This window comes from Mastomys coucha, unplaced genomic scaffold, assembly GCF_008632895.1.
Source record: "Mastomys coucha isolate ucsf_1 unplaced genomic scaffold, UCSF_Mcou_1 pScaffold5, whole genome shotgun sequence".
Classification (NCBI taxonomy): Eukaryota; Metazoa; Chordata; class Mammalia; order Rodentia; family Muridae; genus Mastomys; species Mastomys coucha.
Window position 1 is genome coordinate 76,674,923 of NW_022196911.1, and position 18,349 is coordinate 76,693,271.

Below are 18,349 nucleotides of genomic sequence, written 5' to 3' on the forward strand. Positions count from 1 at the left end.
TTATGTGCCCCAGGTCTGGGCCTGAAGGGTCAGTGGTACTCAGTAGGGAGCAGAGAGCAAGAAGGAGAAGTGCCTGCCTTTAGGGAACATCCCACTATGACCGGTGTGCAGGGAGGCAATGAAGGAGGCCTCAGAGTGGGGAATTATGTTAGAACACTGGGGTGGGGGCTGTCTGTGGTGTCCTCCTGCTCTGTACCTTTGTCCCTGGGATTGCACATTAAACTGTCCGTGACGTGGCTGACAGGCCTTTATGGATGGTCTCTGACTCCACTGTGTTATTTGTCATGTCTGCTATCCCAAACTAAGCCACGTTCTATAAAGTGTTCTTTACAACTTCTGAAAGCCTACACAAGTCAGGCTTGGGGCTTCCCCAGTCTTGGGATTCATCTGGAGACTTTCTTGTTGGGGTCCCTCTCCGTTCCCTGCCACCCACCTCTTTATCTCTCTTACTCTCATTTTAAGTTATCTCTGCCAATGAAGCTCCTTTCCAGACTTTAAAGGGAAGCCCCTCTTTCTCTTTCAGGTCCCAGCTCATGTTTTTGGCTGTTGTTTCTGTCTAATGTACTCCCACCACGAGGCCTGATGATGGTCTTGGATCTTTCTCTCTCTCTCTCTTTTTTATATATATATTTTAAGATTTGCTTTTATTTTATTTTTTATTATTTATAATTTTTTTGTTTTTTTTTTTGAGACAGGGTTTCTCTGTATAGCCCTGGCTGACCTGAAACTCACTCTGTAGACCGGGCTGGCCTCGAACTCAGAAATCCACCTGCCTCTGCCTCCCAAGTGCTGGGAATAAAGGCGTGAGCCACCACTGCCCAGCTGGATCTTTTGATAAACCTATTTCTCCTTCTCCTACTACTTCTTCCCCCTCTATATATTCATATATGTTTATATATATATTTACATGTGGGTGTGTGTCTTGGTGTATATGTGCGCCTGTGTGTGTGTGTGTGCCAATAGAGTCCAGAAGAGGGCATCAGATTCTTTGGAGCTGGAGTTACAGCCATTTCTGAGCTGCTGGGATCTGAGCTCCAGTACTCCAGAAAGAGCAATATGTACTCTCAACGGCTGTCCATCTCTCCATGCCCAACCCCCTCCTTAAACCTAAATCTTGAAGGATACAGGGTGTCAGCTCCTTTCTCTGAACAAAGCACTTATTTAACTGCAAGTCACAAACTGCTGCGATATTATAAAGGCAAACGGCACAGTGCCTGAGGAGGAAACTAAAAGAGGGAGACCATAATCTAACTTTCCAAGGCAATGCTATTTAAATAGAGACAGGTAACATGAGGACCAGTTAGGCAGAGTGGCAGGAAAAGTGTTCCCAGAAGAGGGAACAGAAGGCTCAAGATCCACACGGAGAGTTAAGACACTCTTTAGAAAGGTCAAGCTTTCTCTGAACCTCACCCTGAGCAAACAGCAGTCAACCACTGTTTCCCCTCAGCGTCTGCATATCTCAATTATAGCCAACATTGTCCCAGACGTCATTGCCCTATGTGGCTTTCAATCCCGCACTTATCTCCCCAGGAGGCTGCAAGCTCTTTGTGGCTTTGTCTTCTGAGCTTGGCACACAGCAGGTGCTCAATTAATGTTTGCTAAATTGAGCTAACTGCTTGCTTTTTTTTTTTTTTTTTTTTTTTTTTTTGTCTTTCTGAATGCCCCCTTCCCTCTTCCTCCCTTTCCACTTAACTTACGAGATATATTTTTCCGATTTGTTAAATTTCTTCTCCAGGTACTTGGCTGACGTCTTGCTGGGGATCTTCACCATGGAGAGCTCTTTGTTGTAGCGGGTCAGGTTGCAGGGTGTCCTGCAGAGACAGTAATTGCTGTCCTTTTCTGCCAGGAGACCTGGAGGAGAGAGGAAAGGGTCTCAGGCAGATGTGGGGCAAGGATCTCTGGCCCAGCATACCTGGAATCCAGGCATTAAGAGGCAATCTGGGAGGAGGAGCTGGGCCCCAGGGAAATTGGGATGGGGATTTGTAGAAATGGGATGGGGCCTTGGGCTTGCTTTCTTTCTGCTTGCTGTTACTGTCCTCTGGCACTTTGGAAATTGTAGAAGATCCATTGCCACTTTTAGAGAGGCAGTTCCCAGGGAGGCCTGGCCCCTCCCCTTCTCAAGGCTTTCCCGTCTGTGTCAGGGTTGGAGTTCTGATCCCCAGAGTGAGCTACCCTGAAAACTAATATGGAGAGCGCCACGCTTAGAACTCAAGACTTCATGCCCTTCCGGCTGGTACTCCTCATAACCAATGCCACACCCTCTGTCAGCTGAGAGGCCACACAGGGAAGGATCCTTGAATTCTTTCCCTGGAGCAACCCCTCCCCCAGCCCCCAACACAACTCGGCTTTTCCTCTCCTCTTCCAACCAAGCACACCAGGTGATCAAAAGCACTGTTGACCTCTGACAGACTCTCTTTTTTTAATTTCTTTTGTCTAAACTTTAGCCAGGCCCTTGGGAGTTGCTTCTTCAGTGCTTAGCCCGGCTTTGGCAAGAAGCCTGTTAAAAGCAGCATAGGAGAATTCTCACCTTGCTACTCTGTCACCCTGGCCTGCTTCTAGGAAGAACCCCAGCCCTGTGAGTTGCGATGCTCCCCTCCCCTGACATCTCCTCTGTACTTTTCTGACCCCTCACGGTGCTTGCAGGTGGCAAGCTGTCTGCTACTTGCTGAGATGAACCTTCTTGCTCCCCTGTTGCAAAAGCCTCGATGCTTAGTTGCAAGGGTCCAGAAGTTTTATCATTAGCAAGAATAATTGTTCTTTCAGCTCCCTCTTTTGTTCTCACCCCCCTGTGCCTTCTTCATTTGGTTTTGTTATCTTTAATCCAACAAAAGACTTTGCACACATTGTAACACCTCCCCCTGTCTCAGACCATCTAGAATAGGAGTCTTAGCTTTGCCTTCACTTAGCACTACCAACTGCAGCTAGCTACTGAGGGTGCTTCAGCGTTGTTTACAGCTTGGTCGGTTTTTTTCTGGGGCTGGAGAGAGGAGAGGTGGACAGCAGGACAGCTGCTGGGCTATCTCAACCCACGGCTGTGTGCGCCCTCTCCCTCCTGGCGTTCCAGATGGGGAGCCTGCAGTTATTTTAGCCCTCAAATGCCCTGGAGGCTATGAGAGAAGGGAGATCTGGGGGAAGTAGGGAGGTGGAGGCGGTGACATAGTGGGACTTGGAATGGCTTGTGTTTGCACGCATGGAATGGAAGAGGACCTTTCCTCTCTGACCCTGCTTCCTATCCCTTGGGCTGATAGCATGTGAAAGACATTCATTCTGCTTGCACATGAATTTGGTGGCTGTGTGTGTGTGTGTGTGTGTGTGTGTGTGAAATCTATTTCTCTTCCATCAGCATCGTTATGCCCCTTGCAGCCCTCATCCTTGAGGCTCCAGGAGAGCCCTCCTCCTCTCTTTTCCTCTCCAGCTTCGGGCAGCTACTCCTTCTTGCAGAGCTTCTTTGTGCCTGTCCCTTCCCTGCTCCTTTTTCCATGGTTGACTTTGTGTCCCCACCAGATGACCTCACAATCTCCACCTCACCCCCACTCCCTCTGTTCCCCCAGTACTGACCGAGGGCAGGCTCTGCACACTCCTTGTGCTGCTCAGGGGTGCAGAAAGGAGCATCCCCTACAGGAAAGGAAAGCAAAGAGAGAAAGACTATTAACCACATGGGCAGGGCCACATACACCAGCTAGCAGCACCTCACTGGCCCAGGCACTGAATGACTTCCAAACCCAAGACAGGGATAGGCTGTCTTCAGGGGACAGTCTGGTGGGTGGCACTGTTCAGTGTCCTCGGATCTGGTGGTGACTTCTGATCTCCTCTGTGAGGAGGAGACCATGAGAGCTGCCCAGCCCTCTTCTGGTGGCTCTGGTGGATGATGGGGCAGCTTGTCTGGGAGACTGGGAACAAGACAAGGTCCTAAGGTTCTAAGCCAGGCCCATGTGGTCTCCTTGACCCCTTGTGTTAGGCTTCCAAGTAGAAAGCCACGGACCTCAGCATCTTTGCTGTCTTTCCAGGCAGCAAACTGCTGGCAGGAAGGCAGGCTTGGAGCAGAGGTTCATGGAATCCTGGGGTGGCTTCTTCTCAGCACACCACACTGCTACAAGCAACCAGGGCTGGTCCTGTGCCTCCCCATGGCTCTGCCCATCATCACACAGGGTTGAGATGTCATGGGTCGTGTTATGGGTGGAATGATTGCAACCTCACTTTGCTTGTCTCTGGCTCAGGTTTTATGTGGGGGAGGAAGCTCATGGCTGGTTTAGCCTGAGCATCAGGCAAGGGTCTTCCTTTCTGAGAACTCTATGCAGAACACAAAGATCTCTTTTTTTGTTGTTGCTTGTTTTATTTTCCCCTTTTCCCCTTGTGAAACGTACAGTCAAGGTTCCTCAGGAATATCTTTTTTGACACCTCCTCCCCCGCCCCAAAGACCGTTTTGTCTTTAGCACTGAAGAGCTGGTACAATTCCCTTCTCCAATAATAACATGTTAAGTGATGTGGTTTCCATTTTGCCCTGTCTTCCAGGAAGCTCATAGGCAATTTTAGTGTCATTATTTAAAGCAACACACATTTATTCTCTTGCATTTTTGTAGGTCTGCAGTCAGCACAGCTGTCACTGGAGATGGGAGACAATTATGGTCTTTCCTGGGTCTAGGGGACAATCCACTGCCTTTGTAGCTTCTACAAGTCCCTCTCTGAGTCTTCCCTCAGAGCTACCTCTGACCCCAGCCATGGAAGTGATGTTGATTTCAAGACCCAGAGTGGCTAGACTGGGGCCACACCTATGGCTTTCCCTCCTGATATTAGTGACCTAAACAGTACTGGCAAAGTCTCTTTGAACAGAGGCTGTTTTAAAGATCAACAATTCTTACTTTGAATGACTAAGATCATTCCTGATCACTAATGAAATAATTCAGAATTCAGCCATGAGGATACTCACCTGAGAGTTGTCACAACAAAAATGACAGGTGTTGAACCTTTGTGTGTGCATGTGTGTGTGTGTATGCCCATCACAAAGATTCTGTTAAATAAGCTTAAATAATGTAGGATACAAGTCCAGAAGAGCAAATATCAAAAGGAACAGGTCCAAGCACATAGTAGGTCTTTTGCAGAGTGGTTTCTTATTCCAAACTCTTCCTGCACTAATATAATCATCACTGACTTTTGTGGTGTTCAAGGCATTTAAAAATATGATAGTGAACATAAGAACAGAAAGGGTTAGTAATGTGGGCCAGCCCACACAGTGAGTGGAGAAGCCTGAAATAGAAGCTAAGGTCAATGCCTACCACCCCAGTTACCCATTCTTGTTGCCACTCTCCTGCCCACACCAGCCTTCTACTCCACACCCAGCCTCTGACATGCTGATTGCCGCTAATGAGACAGCAACAAGTGTTGTTAGTCTGACAACAGAAGAGTCAGCACAGGCACATTTATTTGCTCACTAATAGACTTCCACCACACTCTAAAGAGTGCTAGACATTTGGATGTAGGAAGGGAAACATCTGGATGAAAGCCACAAGACATCTGGATATTCCAACACATTATCAGGATGCTTCCCATTATCTGGACGCTGAACTCGGGAGGCAAGAGCAGCAGACAACTGGCAAGCATATGGGATGTCGGAATGGAGGTGATGCACACATCTGGGTACTCCTGCATACCAGGATGCTGCCCTGGTTGTTGGGTGGAGAATTTCCATCTACCCCTTGGTGGTCCGGTACCCCAGCCTCCCTAGAACAATCTCTTTGGAGTGGGTGATGTGTTTCCTGGGGGCTTTGGCACCCACCTGGCATATGGACCATACGGCAGTTACAGTTCTCCACGATGTAGCGGGTCTCACAGTCAATCCGACAGGCTGTGATGCTGTAAACAGGAAAGAAGTCGAGTCCCATCTCTGAGGACCGGCACTCCCCCCATGGTGGGGGCAGATATGTGAGCTGTAAGACAGACAGGGAGGAGGATGCAGTCAGTTCTGGCAGAGGATGCTCATTCAGTCTCCATGGACTCCAAGGCACGGTGGTTTACCTGTTCAATTTGCAAACTGAACGGAGCATCTTCAGGTCCATGGTCCTTGTGAACCTTCACTGTCTGTCTCCTGTATGAAGTTTCCCACCTTTGTCAGTTTTCATGGAATTTTGCTTTCAGTTTTTTTAATTTAAATATTTCATTTTTTGTGTGTCCATGTGTGTGTGCCTGTGAGTATGAACTTATGTGCATACTTGCACCTGAAGAGGCCGGAAAAAGGCATTGGATGGACCCTTTGGAGCTGGGGTTGCAGGTGGATGTGAGTCACCATGTGGGTGCTGGGATCTGAACTATGGTCCTCTACAAGAACAGCAAGGCTCTTAACAGCACACACACACACACACACACACACACACACACACACACACACAGATGCGTGCAGCCCAAATCTCTTTGGGGGAGAGGTTTTTTTGTTTTGTTTTGGAAAGAGGCACTATACTGGCCACACTAAAAATCTTAAGTGTGCCGGGCAGTGGTGGTGCATGCCTTAAATCCCAGCACTTGGGAGGCAGAGGCAGGTGGATTTCTGAGTTCGAGGCCAGCCTGGTCTACAGAGTTGGAGTTCTGTCAAATGTGTACCATCCACCTACGTACACACTGCATCAAACAAGACACATGACCTTTTATCCTTATAGAAAATAAGTTCGTGTCTCTTCCCAACTGGTGCTCCACCCCCATCCTGGGAAACCACTTAAAGGAATTCTGTTACCACTGTTAGATCACCCTCTTTTCAAACAGACAAACTACAAATCGATAATCCAACTTCAATTTTCAAGTTCAAGTTCAATTTCAAGTAGATAATTGATAGTTATCCTGTGCCTACTTCTTTCACTCAAAATGATGTTTTTCTGGTTGTTCCACACCAGGGCGCACCTGGAGTTTGTTCCTTTTTTTTTTTTTTTTTTTTTTCCTGAGTTGTTCTTTAGCTTATGAACACATCCTGGTTTGTTTATCTATTCACCTGGTAGTAAGTGTTTGGATTGATTGTAGATTTTGATAATTATGAAGAAGCCCTTGTAAGTATTTAATTACTTAATTTATAGGCAAGGTCGCATTTAGCACAGGCTGGCCTCAAACTTGTTGTGTAGTCAAGGCTGATCTTTTTCCTATTTATTTATTTGTTTATTTATTTATTTTCTTTACATCCCACAGCCCCGCTAGTGTCCCTCTTGCACACTCCCTCTTCCCATCCCCCACTCCCTTCTCCTCTGAAAAAAGTGTGTGGGTACCAACCCACCCTGGCACATCAAGTCACTGCAGGACTAGGTACATCCTCTCCCACTGAGGCCAGGCAAGGCAACCTAACTAGGGGAAGAGGATCTACAGGCAAGCAACAGTTAGGGACACCCCCCACTCCAGCTGTTGGGGGACCACATGAAGATCAACCTACACCTACCTAGGGAGGCCTAGGTCCAGCCTATGTATGCTCTTTGGTTGGTGGTTCAGTCTGTGGAAGCCCCCAAGGGTCCAGTTAGTTGACTTTGTTGGTCTTCCTGTGGAGTTCCTATCCCCTCTGGGTCCCTTCATCCTTCCTCCAGGTCTTCCACAAGACTCCCTGAGCTCCATCTAATGTTTGACTATGGGTCTCTCCATCTGTTTCAGTCAGCTGCAGTGTAGAGCCTCTCAGAAGACAGTTATGCTACCAGGCTCCTGTCTGCAAGCACAATAAAATATCACTAATAGAGTGTCAGAGAGTGGCTCTTGTCCATGGAATGGGTCTCAAGCTGGGCCGATTACTGGCTGGCCATTCCTTCAGTCTTTGCTCCATCTTTTTGTAGGCTGGACAAATTTTGGGTGGAAGGTTTTGTGGGTGGGTTGGAATCCTTGTCCCTCCACGGAGAGTCCTGGCCAAGGTTGATCTTGACCTCCAGGTGGCCCTGCTTCCATCTCCCAAGTGCTGGATTACAGTCATGTGCGGCCATGCCAAGCTGAGTATTTATTTATGATTCATTTTGCAGACGTTTTAGTTTCTCTTGAGAGAATAGCCAAGAGTGGAATAGCTGATTCTGTTTCATAAATTAGTTACAAGTATAATTTTATAAGAACTGGCCCGACTCTGGTCTAAAGTGGTTTCTACCATTTTTAAACATGTATTTATTATTTATCATGTGCGGGTATCTGTGTTTAGGGATCTGTGCCATGCGAATGTGTGGAGGTCAGAGGTCAACTTGCAGGAGTTGGTTCTCTCTGTCTACCATGTGGGATTCAGGGATCAGACTCAGGTTGTCAGGCTAGGTGGCAGGTGCTTTTACCAGCTGAGCCATCTTCTCAGCCCGTCATCTTATTTCCACAAGGAGTGAATGATAGCTGGGCTCTCTCCACATCCAAGCTAGCTCATTGTTTCTTTGTTTCCTGGTTTTAGTTATTTTGGTTGGGGTTCAGCTGTAGCAAATTGATGTTTCTGTTTATAGTCCCCGGTGATTGCTGATCTTGAACACAACTTTATGTTTTTATCAGTTATTCATATATTACTTTTTGTGACATGTTAGTCTTTTGCCTACTAAGAAGGCCTGTTCATAGTCTGTCTTTATGTAGATGTAGGAATTCTCTGAAAGAGTGGTCTGAATTCAAGGTCTGAGTCAAATGCAAAGTATATATCTTTCCTCAATAGTCTGGGTTTTACTTTTTCCTAATGGCGTCTATTTTTCCTACTTTTAAAACCAACTTTATGAATGCATAACCTATATATGATAAAAATAGATCAAGCTAAATAACTTGATCTAATGCAGATGCTGGAGATACCAACAGAAGGCTTAAGGTCCCCTGGAAGTAGAGTTACAGGCAGGTGTGAACATGGTATGTAGGTGCTGGATCCAAACCTGGGTCCTCAGCAAGAGCAGTAAGGACTCTTAACCAGCGAGGAATCTCTCTAACCCCTCAAATTTTCATCATCATAACTGCATGAATTAATTTTTTTTAGAATTCATTTATTTTATGTGTATGAATGGTTTGCTCCCATGTATGAATGTGTTATCATGTGAGTAGCTGGTGCCCTCAAAGGCCAGGAGAGGATGTTGGATCTCCTGGAACTTGAGTTACAGGTCACTCTGAGCCACCATGTGGGTGCTGGGAACCAAACTTCAGAAGCGCAGCAGGTGCTCTTAACCACTGAGCCATCTCTCCAGCACCTGGAGTGAACTTTTAAGAAAACACATATCCTTGCGGTGATCACTACAATCAGGATCTAATTAGATCTAGGACAGATCTAATCTCCCCACTTATATCATCCCATCCCTCTTTGCTAACCCTCAGGAAGCCTTCCATCTGCTTTTGTCCTTACAAATGACTTTTATCTGTTGTAGGATCACGTATAAATAGAATGACAGAGTATGTATTCCTTCATGGCAGGCAGCTTTCTCTCAGCAAAATGTTTTTGGCATCTATTCATACACGAGTGTATCAATAGCTTATTCTTTTTGAGAGCTTAGATTTTATTTCTTTGCTTATAGTTTTCATTTTTGTCCCTTTTTTTTTTTACTTAACAATTTCAATGTGATGTTGGGAAAAAATCCCAGAGGGGGTGGGTATTTTCTGTTCTTGTTTCTGATCTTTGAAAGAAAGAGCTTATTATTGCTCCATTTTACACACACACACACACACACACACACACACATTTCCCTAGACAGGGTTTCTCTGTGTAGTCCTGACTGTCCTGGAACTCACTCTGCAGACCAGGCTGGCCTTGAATTTAGAGACACAACTGCTTCTGCCTCCCATGTGTGCCACCACCACCCTGCCATTAAATGTTTGCTATACATTTTCATTAGCTGCCTTTGTGGCACTGAGAATATTCTAACCTATTTCTAGTTTGCTAGACAAAATGATTTTTTTATGTTTTTAGTTTGTTAATCAAAATTGTTTAAATTACATTTAATGTGTGTGTCTCTACGAACATCAGATGCATGTAGATGCTGGAGACACCAACAGAAGGCTTAAGGTCCCCTGGAAGTAGAGTTACAGGCAGCTGTGAACTACCATGTGGGTGCTGGGTCCAAACCTAGGTCCTTAGCAAGAGCAGTAAGGACTCTTAACTAGCAGGGAATCTCTCTAGCCTCTCAAATTTTCATTTCTTAAAAGAAAATCATCAATAGCTACTATATGTTGGTAAAGATGGTTCATGCTTCTAGAAAGAAGATCACATGACTCCCTTTTTTATCCAACTATTATGGTGAATGGTGTTGATTGATCCTTAGATGTGGCCTGAGCTGCAGTCCCAGGAGAAACCCTACTTGCTCATGATTTACTAGTCTCTTTAGATTTTACTATGCCTAATTTGTAAATATTTTCAAAAGAAGCTTTCATCTGTATTTAGAAAGGAATCATATTTACTTTTCTTCTAATACCCTTATATGATTTTGGTAGCCTAGGTTAGTCTTGAATGAACTTTGTGCTCAAAGTGACCTCTAGTCCAAGAGCTGCCCTCTCAGACATCTGAGGGGTTAGAGGCTTGAGGCACCATGGTTGACTTTTTAAGTTATCCTTTTAAATTTTGGCACTGGAATTATGTTAACTTCATTAAGAGAGTCCTGAGATGTTCCCTTTGTTCTCCGAGTTTGTATAGATGTAGTATCATTTTTACTTTGACTTGGATGCTTAATTGAATTTACTAGTGAAGCCATCTGGACCTGGGGCTTATGCGCATGCATACAGATATTTTAAATTACAAGTTCAATTCCTTTAATAGATGCAGAGATATCAAGATTTTCTATTTCTTCTTGCACTAACTTTGGTGACTTCTGCTTTAAAACATTTTAATTGATTCTTTAAGGATTTCTTACACACACACAATGCATTCTGACCACGTTCTCCCCCTACTCCTTCCCTTAACTCCTTTAAGGTACTTTCTCACTCCCTCTCCCTTCAGTAACTTGGGTACCCCTCACCCCCCCCATCCCAAGGAATGCGCTCATCTTTCTAAGTTTCTGAACTGATTACAGTTGCATATTAGGTCCGCTTGTCACGTCAACATTCCTGTTGAGGCTGTTGTGATGTTCTCACATGCAGATGCTGCTGAGTTGTATTTTCTCGCTTGCCTTGTTATTGGCTTCCAGTTGAACTATCCTTGGGGAAGGAAACATTATCCCTTGTGCTTTCATTGTTTTGAGATGTCCTGAGAGTTGTTCTGGGGGCCAGCTTGTGATGGGTCTATCTTGATGAATGTCCCATAGACCCCACCAAAATATTTACCTATTATCAATTTTTTTTGTTATTGCTTCTTTCTATCTTTATTAGTGGGGTTTCTTTTGCATGATAAAGCACCACGACCAAAAGCAGCTTGAGGAGGGAAAGGAAAGGGTTTATTCCAGCTTTACAACCCTTAGGTCACACCCATCACTGATAGACGCTGGAGCTTGAGGCAGAAATGAGCAGAAGCCATGGAGAAAGGCTGCTTATTGGCTTGCTCCTCATGGCTTGCTCAGCCTGTTTTCTTATGCACCCCGGGATCACCAGCCCATGGTGGTACCACCCACAGTGACCTGGGACCTCTCACATAGATCATAAAGACAGTATCCCATTGACTTGCCTACAGGCCAGTCCGTGGAGGCAATTCTTTAGTCAAGAGTCCCTCTTCTCCCATATGTCTATGTTTGTGTCAAATTGAAGAAAATCAACCAGGACAGTTTCATAAAAGACAATTAGGTTAAGTCACTTGATAGTGCTGCTCAAATCTTTGATACCTTTAATAATTTTTTTTTTTTTACTTCCTTGTTTTGATTTGGACTGAAATGTCCCTGGTATGTTCCTGTATTCAGTGTTTGGTCCCTAATTGGAAGTGCTATTTTGGAAGTACTTGGATCTTTGGGAAGTAGCACTGAGCTCAGAGGAAGTAGGACACTGGAGATGTACTGTGAAGGCTGACGATGTACGTGATTCAAAGTCCCTTGTTTACTTTGTGGTTCCTGTATTCCACAGGAGGGTGTCCTGATGTTCTACACTCACACTGCCATGAAGTTCTGGTCAAGTGCATGGGCCAGATCATCTGAAACCATAGGCTAAAATAACTTCTTCCTCCTTCAGTTTGTCTCTCTTTGGTATTTTGGTCACAAATATCCAAAAGTTACTAATATACTGCATTCTCCTCAATGACTGGGGAACGAATGTTAAAATGTCTAACCATGCAGTTTGTCCATTTCTCACTGTCAATTGTTATTTGGATATTTGTGAACTTATTAGACACCTATGTATTTAGGACTATTACATTTTGATGAACGAATCTTGCTACCACTGTGAGATCATCACCTTCACCACTTGTGACATCATTGCCTTGAGGGTTTGTGTGCTAGCCATGGCCATTCCCTAATACCACTTGCCCACATTTCTCAGTCCTTCCCATCTTCCCTCCGTTCATTCTTTTACTCTGTCAGGATCTCTATATGCTAAGGCATGTTGAATGCTGCTATTCATTCTAACAATCTCTTCCTTTTAATTGGGAATTGAAAATTTTTTTGAGATTTTATTTACTTTTATTTTCTGTGCTATGAGTGTTTGCCTGAATGTGTATTTGTGTATCTCATGTGCGCAAGGTATCAGATCCACTGGGCCTGGAGTTATAGATGGTTATGAGTCATCATGTGGGTGCTGGGAATTGAACCTGGGTTCCCTGGAAGAGCTTCAAGTGCTCTCAACCACCAGGCCACCTCTTTAGTCCCTTACTAGGGAGTTTTTGATCTATTTACACTCAGTACAATTTTTGATATGAAGTTACCATCTTGTTCTTTATTTTCTGATTGTCTCATCACTGTATCTATTTTATTCGTTCTCTTACCTGGCTCCTTTTTGTATTAACAATTTTAATAGTTCATTCTAGATTCTCTGTTGGAGTCTGATTTATATCATTTTGTATTATTATTATTTTTAATTGTTGCTCTATTAGGACTATTTGTCTTTATCTTAACTCAGTCTACCTTGAATTAATGTTGCATTACATCACAGGGCAGTCTATTTACGTGTTTTGTCTTTTATGCAGTGGTGCCTATCACTTCTACATATAATGAAGCAACTTACTGCAGAACACCAGTAAGACCATTTTTGCCTGGAGTAGCTCGTTAACTTTTAAAATAGTTGATGAGAATGAAACGTATGTTTTATATTTACCACACTTACACTATTTTAATTATTCATCATTTTCCTCTATAGATCTTACACATCCATTTGATGTCATTTTCTACTGGCTTGAATTCTTTTCAACATTTTTTTTCTAGAATGGGTTTATTTGTGGCAAACTTCTTCAGATTTCATCTATCTATACCATGTCTTAGTCTTATTTCTTTCAGGCATATTCTTCTGGCTGTGTGCACCCTCATAACTCGGTAAGTGCTTTCAGCATTTCAAAGACGCTCTCCCCACCTCTGTCTCCTGTTCTCTACTGTTTCTGATGAGAATCAGTGAGAATTCTCCATATGAATTAGTCTTCATATGGATTATTCATTCTCCATGTCTCCCTCCTCCCGTTATAAGATAGATTCTCCATCTTTGATTTTGTAGGATTTTGGCAATATCATTCCTCCGTGTGATTTTCTTTGTATTTTTATTGCCTGGGTTGCTGAGGATCATGGATCTGTGAAATGATGCTTTTGAACGAATTTAGAAAAAGACAAATCAATATTTCTTTAATTATTTTCCTTCTTTCCTCTCTGGAATGCCAATTTTATATATGGTGTAATCTCTTTCTATATAGTTTATATGGGCTCAATATATTGTCAGTGGAGCTCTGTTTATTTTTAATCAGCATTTTTTGTTTCTGAATTCCACTTGAACAATTTCTGGTGTGTGTGTAGGGCAAGGCTATGGGTGTGCACGTGTTTGTATGTGTGTGCATATGGCAGCCAGAGGTTGACAGTGGCTGTCTTTATCAATTACTCTTCCCCTTGGTTTTAAAACAGTGTCTCTCCAAAGTGTGTAGCAGAGACTGAAGGAATGACCATCCAGAGACTGTCCCACCTAGGGATCCATCCCATATACAGTCACCAAACCCAGACACTATTGTGGATGCCAACAAGTGCTTGCTGACAGAAGCCTGTTATAGCTCTCTCCTGAGAGGCTCTACCAGTTCCTGACAAATACAGAGGTGTATATCAGAGCCAACCATTGGACTGAGCACAGGGTCCCCAACGGAGGAGCTAGAGAAAGGATCCAAGGAGCTGAAGGGGTTTACAGCCCTATAGGAGGAACAACAATATGAACTAATCAGTACCCCCAGAGCTCCCAGGGACTAAACCACCAACCAAAGAGTGCACATGGTAGGACTCATGGCTCCAGCTGCATATGTAGCAGAGGATGGCCTAGTTGCTCATCAATGGGAGGAGAAACCCTTGGTTCTGTGAAGGCTCTATGCCCCAGTGTAGGGGAATGCCAGGGCCAGGAAGCAGGGGAGGGTGGGTTGGTGAGCAGGGGGAAGGGGGAGGGGATAGGAGGTTTTCAGAAGGGAAACCAGGAAAGGGATAACATTTGAAATGCAAGTAAAGAAAATATCTAAAAAAAAAAAAAAAGAATGAAAAAATATATAATATGTATACAAAACCAGAGTCTCTCACGGGACTTGAAGCTCACAGATTAGAGTGGGCTGGCCATCTGGTGAACTTTAGGGATCCACCGGTCTCTACCTCCCCGACTCTGAGATTACTAGTTTGCCCTGCTATACTGGCTATTTACATGGATGCTGGAGATTCAATCTCATGCGCTCATGCTTGCACGGAATACACTTTCTGAGCCCTCTCCTGAGCTCCCACCACTTGGATCTCTTCTTTCAACTGTCTCTGAGTGTTTTGATGTTCCTTTTCCTGTTATTGTGTCTAATCTTCTATTGATCCCACACAAACAAGTATGCCAGATACTTTGTTTATCAGTTCTAAAATATCCACTTGGTTTCTTTAAAAACATTTCCAAATCTTGCCTAAGAAAACAAAATCTGTCATTATTTACATCCTTTTCTGCAAAATTACTTAGTAGGTTCAATATTATTACTATAAACCTACTTCCTTCTAACACTGGGCTTAAATGTAGATCTGTTGGTTTCTGATTATTTTCCTGTTTTCTCTTTGTGGGTCGTCTAGTAATTTGTACACTAGACATTGTGGGTAGATCACTTTAGAGACTTGGGGTAGCTTATCTCCCTCTAGTGTGGATCAGTGTTCTAGGCAGCAGTTAAATTTATAGAGAACCACTTTGGTTTTGTGGCAGAAAGGGTGGATATATTTTAGTTTGGCTTGCAGTCCTGGGCTATGATCTAATTCCCAAAGAATGACACTTCTGTGGCCTAGGTGGGAAGCCCAGGTTGTTTATGGAGTCATTTCTCCTAGGCAGTGGCAGCTTCTGCAATTGTTGTTCAGCTCTCCCTGCTCTTGTTTTCTTCCCAGAGCTCCTGTGCTCTGTATCCGTTCACATGACATTGAAAATTCAGCCTAGGATTTGCGGGACACTTATATAAAAACCCGGGGCTGCCTCTCTGAGTCCCTTCTTCAGAATCTCCCTTCCTGTTTCTAGCCTCTTTGGCAACCCTGAATCCTGGTTTCCGGCTCATTAACTCGATGCTTACTGATCTCTAATTGAACTCCAGCCTCAATATTCTTTTAGAACTTTGAAGTGTCCATGTGGGAGAGAGGTCAGGTAAATAAGCACCTGTTTCACCAAGTGTGACTTCAAGGCCTGTACACTCCCCAGCTGTTGGCTGTTTTGCTTTCTCTGCAGCACACTTAAACACCGACTATAAAATCTTCTATCTAGACTTTGGGAGAGCTATTTCCAGGAGGGCTGGATGGTTATTAGCTGCTCAGCACTACTGGGAACTTAAACTCTCTATGCGTATTTAATTTAATATTCACAGGCCTCTCTCGATACAGGCATTCCTGCTTTTATTTTATTTGTGGGGAATAAAGTGTCAGAAAAGGTTAAACACATTGTACAGGATCGCACTTCAGCGAGGGCTGGAGCCAGCAGGTGGTTCCAGGCATTTCTGGTGCCACCCTTGAGTTTGTCCCTGCTTCATAACCCCGTTATCTAGACAGGATCAAGTAGAAAGAACAAGAATCAGGCCTTGGAGGACCTCCAGATCTCTTCCCTTTCTCTCCCATTTTCCTCTTTGGCATCTGTGAACAGGCCTCACTTCCACACAAGCTTCCTGTTGAGCCTGGAGAAGTGAGCTGCTCCCCGCAGACCTCACTGGAGAACATTTGAGGGTCTAAGCAGAAGGCCAATATTCCAGGATTTAGGATAACATATCTACGTTGCTCAAGATCAGTTTCCAAAAGCAACAAATGGGATTTGGGAAGGATGCGTCAAGTCCTCATGCAGAGAGGCTGGGGGTCCAAAGTGATGTGAGTTAATTTTGTGGTAGTAACGGGGGAATTTTTTTTCTTTGTCTTTTTAATTCTTTCGCTGTCTCCCTTTGTGTATTTATGTGTAAATATGCATATCTGTGGTATGTATGTAGGTGTGTGTAAGTATTCACATGTGAAAATATTCGTGTGTGTGTGTGTGTGTGTGTGTGTGTGTGTGTGGCTATATATATGGGTGTGCACATGTGTGTGTATAAGTGCATGCAGAAACCAGATGTCAATCTCAGCCATGGTCCCTCAGGAATCACCTGACTTGTTTTTGAGATAGGATCTCTCACTGGGACCGGTGGTTTGATGATTCTTCTCCTTGCCAGTGAGCACACTCTAAGGCTTGCTTGTCTTGTCTACCAGACGTGGGTTTACAGGAGCCCACCACAGAGCCTGGCATTTTTTTTTTAAACATACATCCTGAGGATTGAACTCAGGATTTCATGCTTACTTGGCAAGCATGTAACTGCCCAAGCTATGTCCCCAGTCCCATGACTTACTTCTCCTAAGAAACGCCATCAACGCCGGGTGGTGGGGGCTCACACCTTTCCTCCCAGCATTTGGGAGGCAGAGGCAGGTGGATCTCTGTAAGTCTGAGGCCTGCCTGGTCTACAGAGCTAGTTCCAGGACAGCTAGGGCTACACAGAGAAACCCTGTCTCGGGGGGAAAAAAGATGTGTCATCAAAATGGGTGGCATGTGGTGTAGTCTGATAGAGCTCTTTCAATAGCTAAACTTTGCTCCAGGCCAGCTGCTTCCATGTTTGTCCCTCCTAGAGGTTCTGACTCAGAGCCTGGCTGCTCCACTATGGCTGCCTTGTCCTTTGCTCCATCAGCATCGCTGAAGCCTCATACACACAGCAGCAGCTGGGAAACCATCGTGCACACAGCGACGGCTCTCGCTTACCAATGAGTGTCTGCAAGTGGGTTGGAGTATTTGTTTATCCGAGGCAAGTGGAGCCTCAAGGGACCCTGAAGCACTGTCTTCAGATATCTGAAGGACTGTCTCGGGGAAGAAGAATTAGGTTTGTTTTCTGACATCCCAAGGGAAAGACAGACACAGGAGTAGTTGTCATAAGGGAGGCGGAGATGAAGATAACATTTGTTGATGTTGTAGGCACTGTGGTGGGCATGCTAAATGCATTACCTTGTTTAATCCTAAAGAAGGACTTGTTCTGAACATAAAGAGAGCTTGCTAACCCACCCGTATAACTCAATAATGAAATTATCCTTATACTTGTGGGAGTGAATCCTCATTGGCTGGGATTGGAGGAGAGAGATTCAGGTATTGACTGTGCATGAGGATGAGATAATCTCTAAAGTCTCTTCAAACCATCAGTTGTAACTTGGGAATGACAGACAGCGGAATGACCCAAGCCCTGCTCTGGACTCCACTGTGTCGAGGGCTGCTGTGGCCTCCAGTGTTCTATGGTGTCTTCACCTCCACCCCTCAGGCCCAGCTATCAGTATCCTCCTCTGACTTGATAGATTCAGTGCTTCCTGGTCATGGCTAGGTGCTCACCCACATCACATACAGTCAGTCCTACACCTGTCCCTCCCTCCTTACTCTCCATCTACGTCCCTTTCTTTCAGTCTGGTCTCAGGCATCCCAGGCTGGCCTCAAACTCACTGTGAGACCAAGGACGATGTTGAGGATCGGAGCCTTCTGCCTCCACTTCCCAAGTGCTAGGATTTGCACCATCACACACCGCTTATGTGGTTTGGGGATCGAACCCTGGACTTCATAATGCAGGGTAAGCACTTTACCAATCCTGCAATATCTCTAGCTTTAACTTTTTCTTTTTCTGTTCTCTTTACCATTTGAGTTTATGGGCCAGAGAAGCTCTGCCTTTCTGGCTAGGAGTTAGGGAGTCAGCTTAGTGCTTACTTTGCAGACATAAGGACTTGAGTGCAAAGTTCACATAGGAAGTTGAGTGTGACTGTGTGTGCCCGTAACTCCAGTACCAGGGGAGATCCTGGGAGCTCTCTCTCTCTCTCTCTCTCTCTCTCTCTCTCTC

General features: G+C 44.7%; 1 protein-coding gene across 4 annotated transcripts in view; it reads right to left on the reverse strand.

Moving 5' to 3' along the window:
* Asic2 (acid sensing ion channel subunit 2) overlaps nucleotides 1–18,349 on the reverse strand; it is a 1,070,182-nt gene that overhangs the window by 8,164 nt on the left and 1,043,669 nt on the right. For all 4 annotated transcript variants that reach the window (XM_031354555.1, XM_031354554.1, XM_031354556.1 and 1 more), the window contains exons 4-6: nucleotides 5,774–5,924; nucleotides 3,559–3,615; nucleotides 1,698–1,851 (exon numbers count right to left, since the gene is read on the reverse strand). In XM_031354555.1, the coding sequence (XP_031210415.1) occupies nucleotides 1,698–1,851; nucleotides 3,559–3,615; nucleotides 5,774–5,924 (362 nt within the window). The remainder of the gene's footprint in view (nucleotides 1–1,697; nucleotides 1,852–3,558; nucleotides 3,616–5,773; nucleotides 5,925–18,349) is intronic.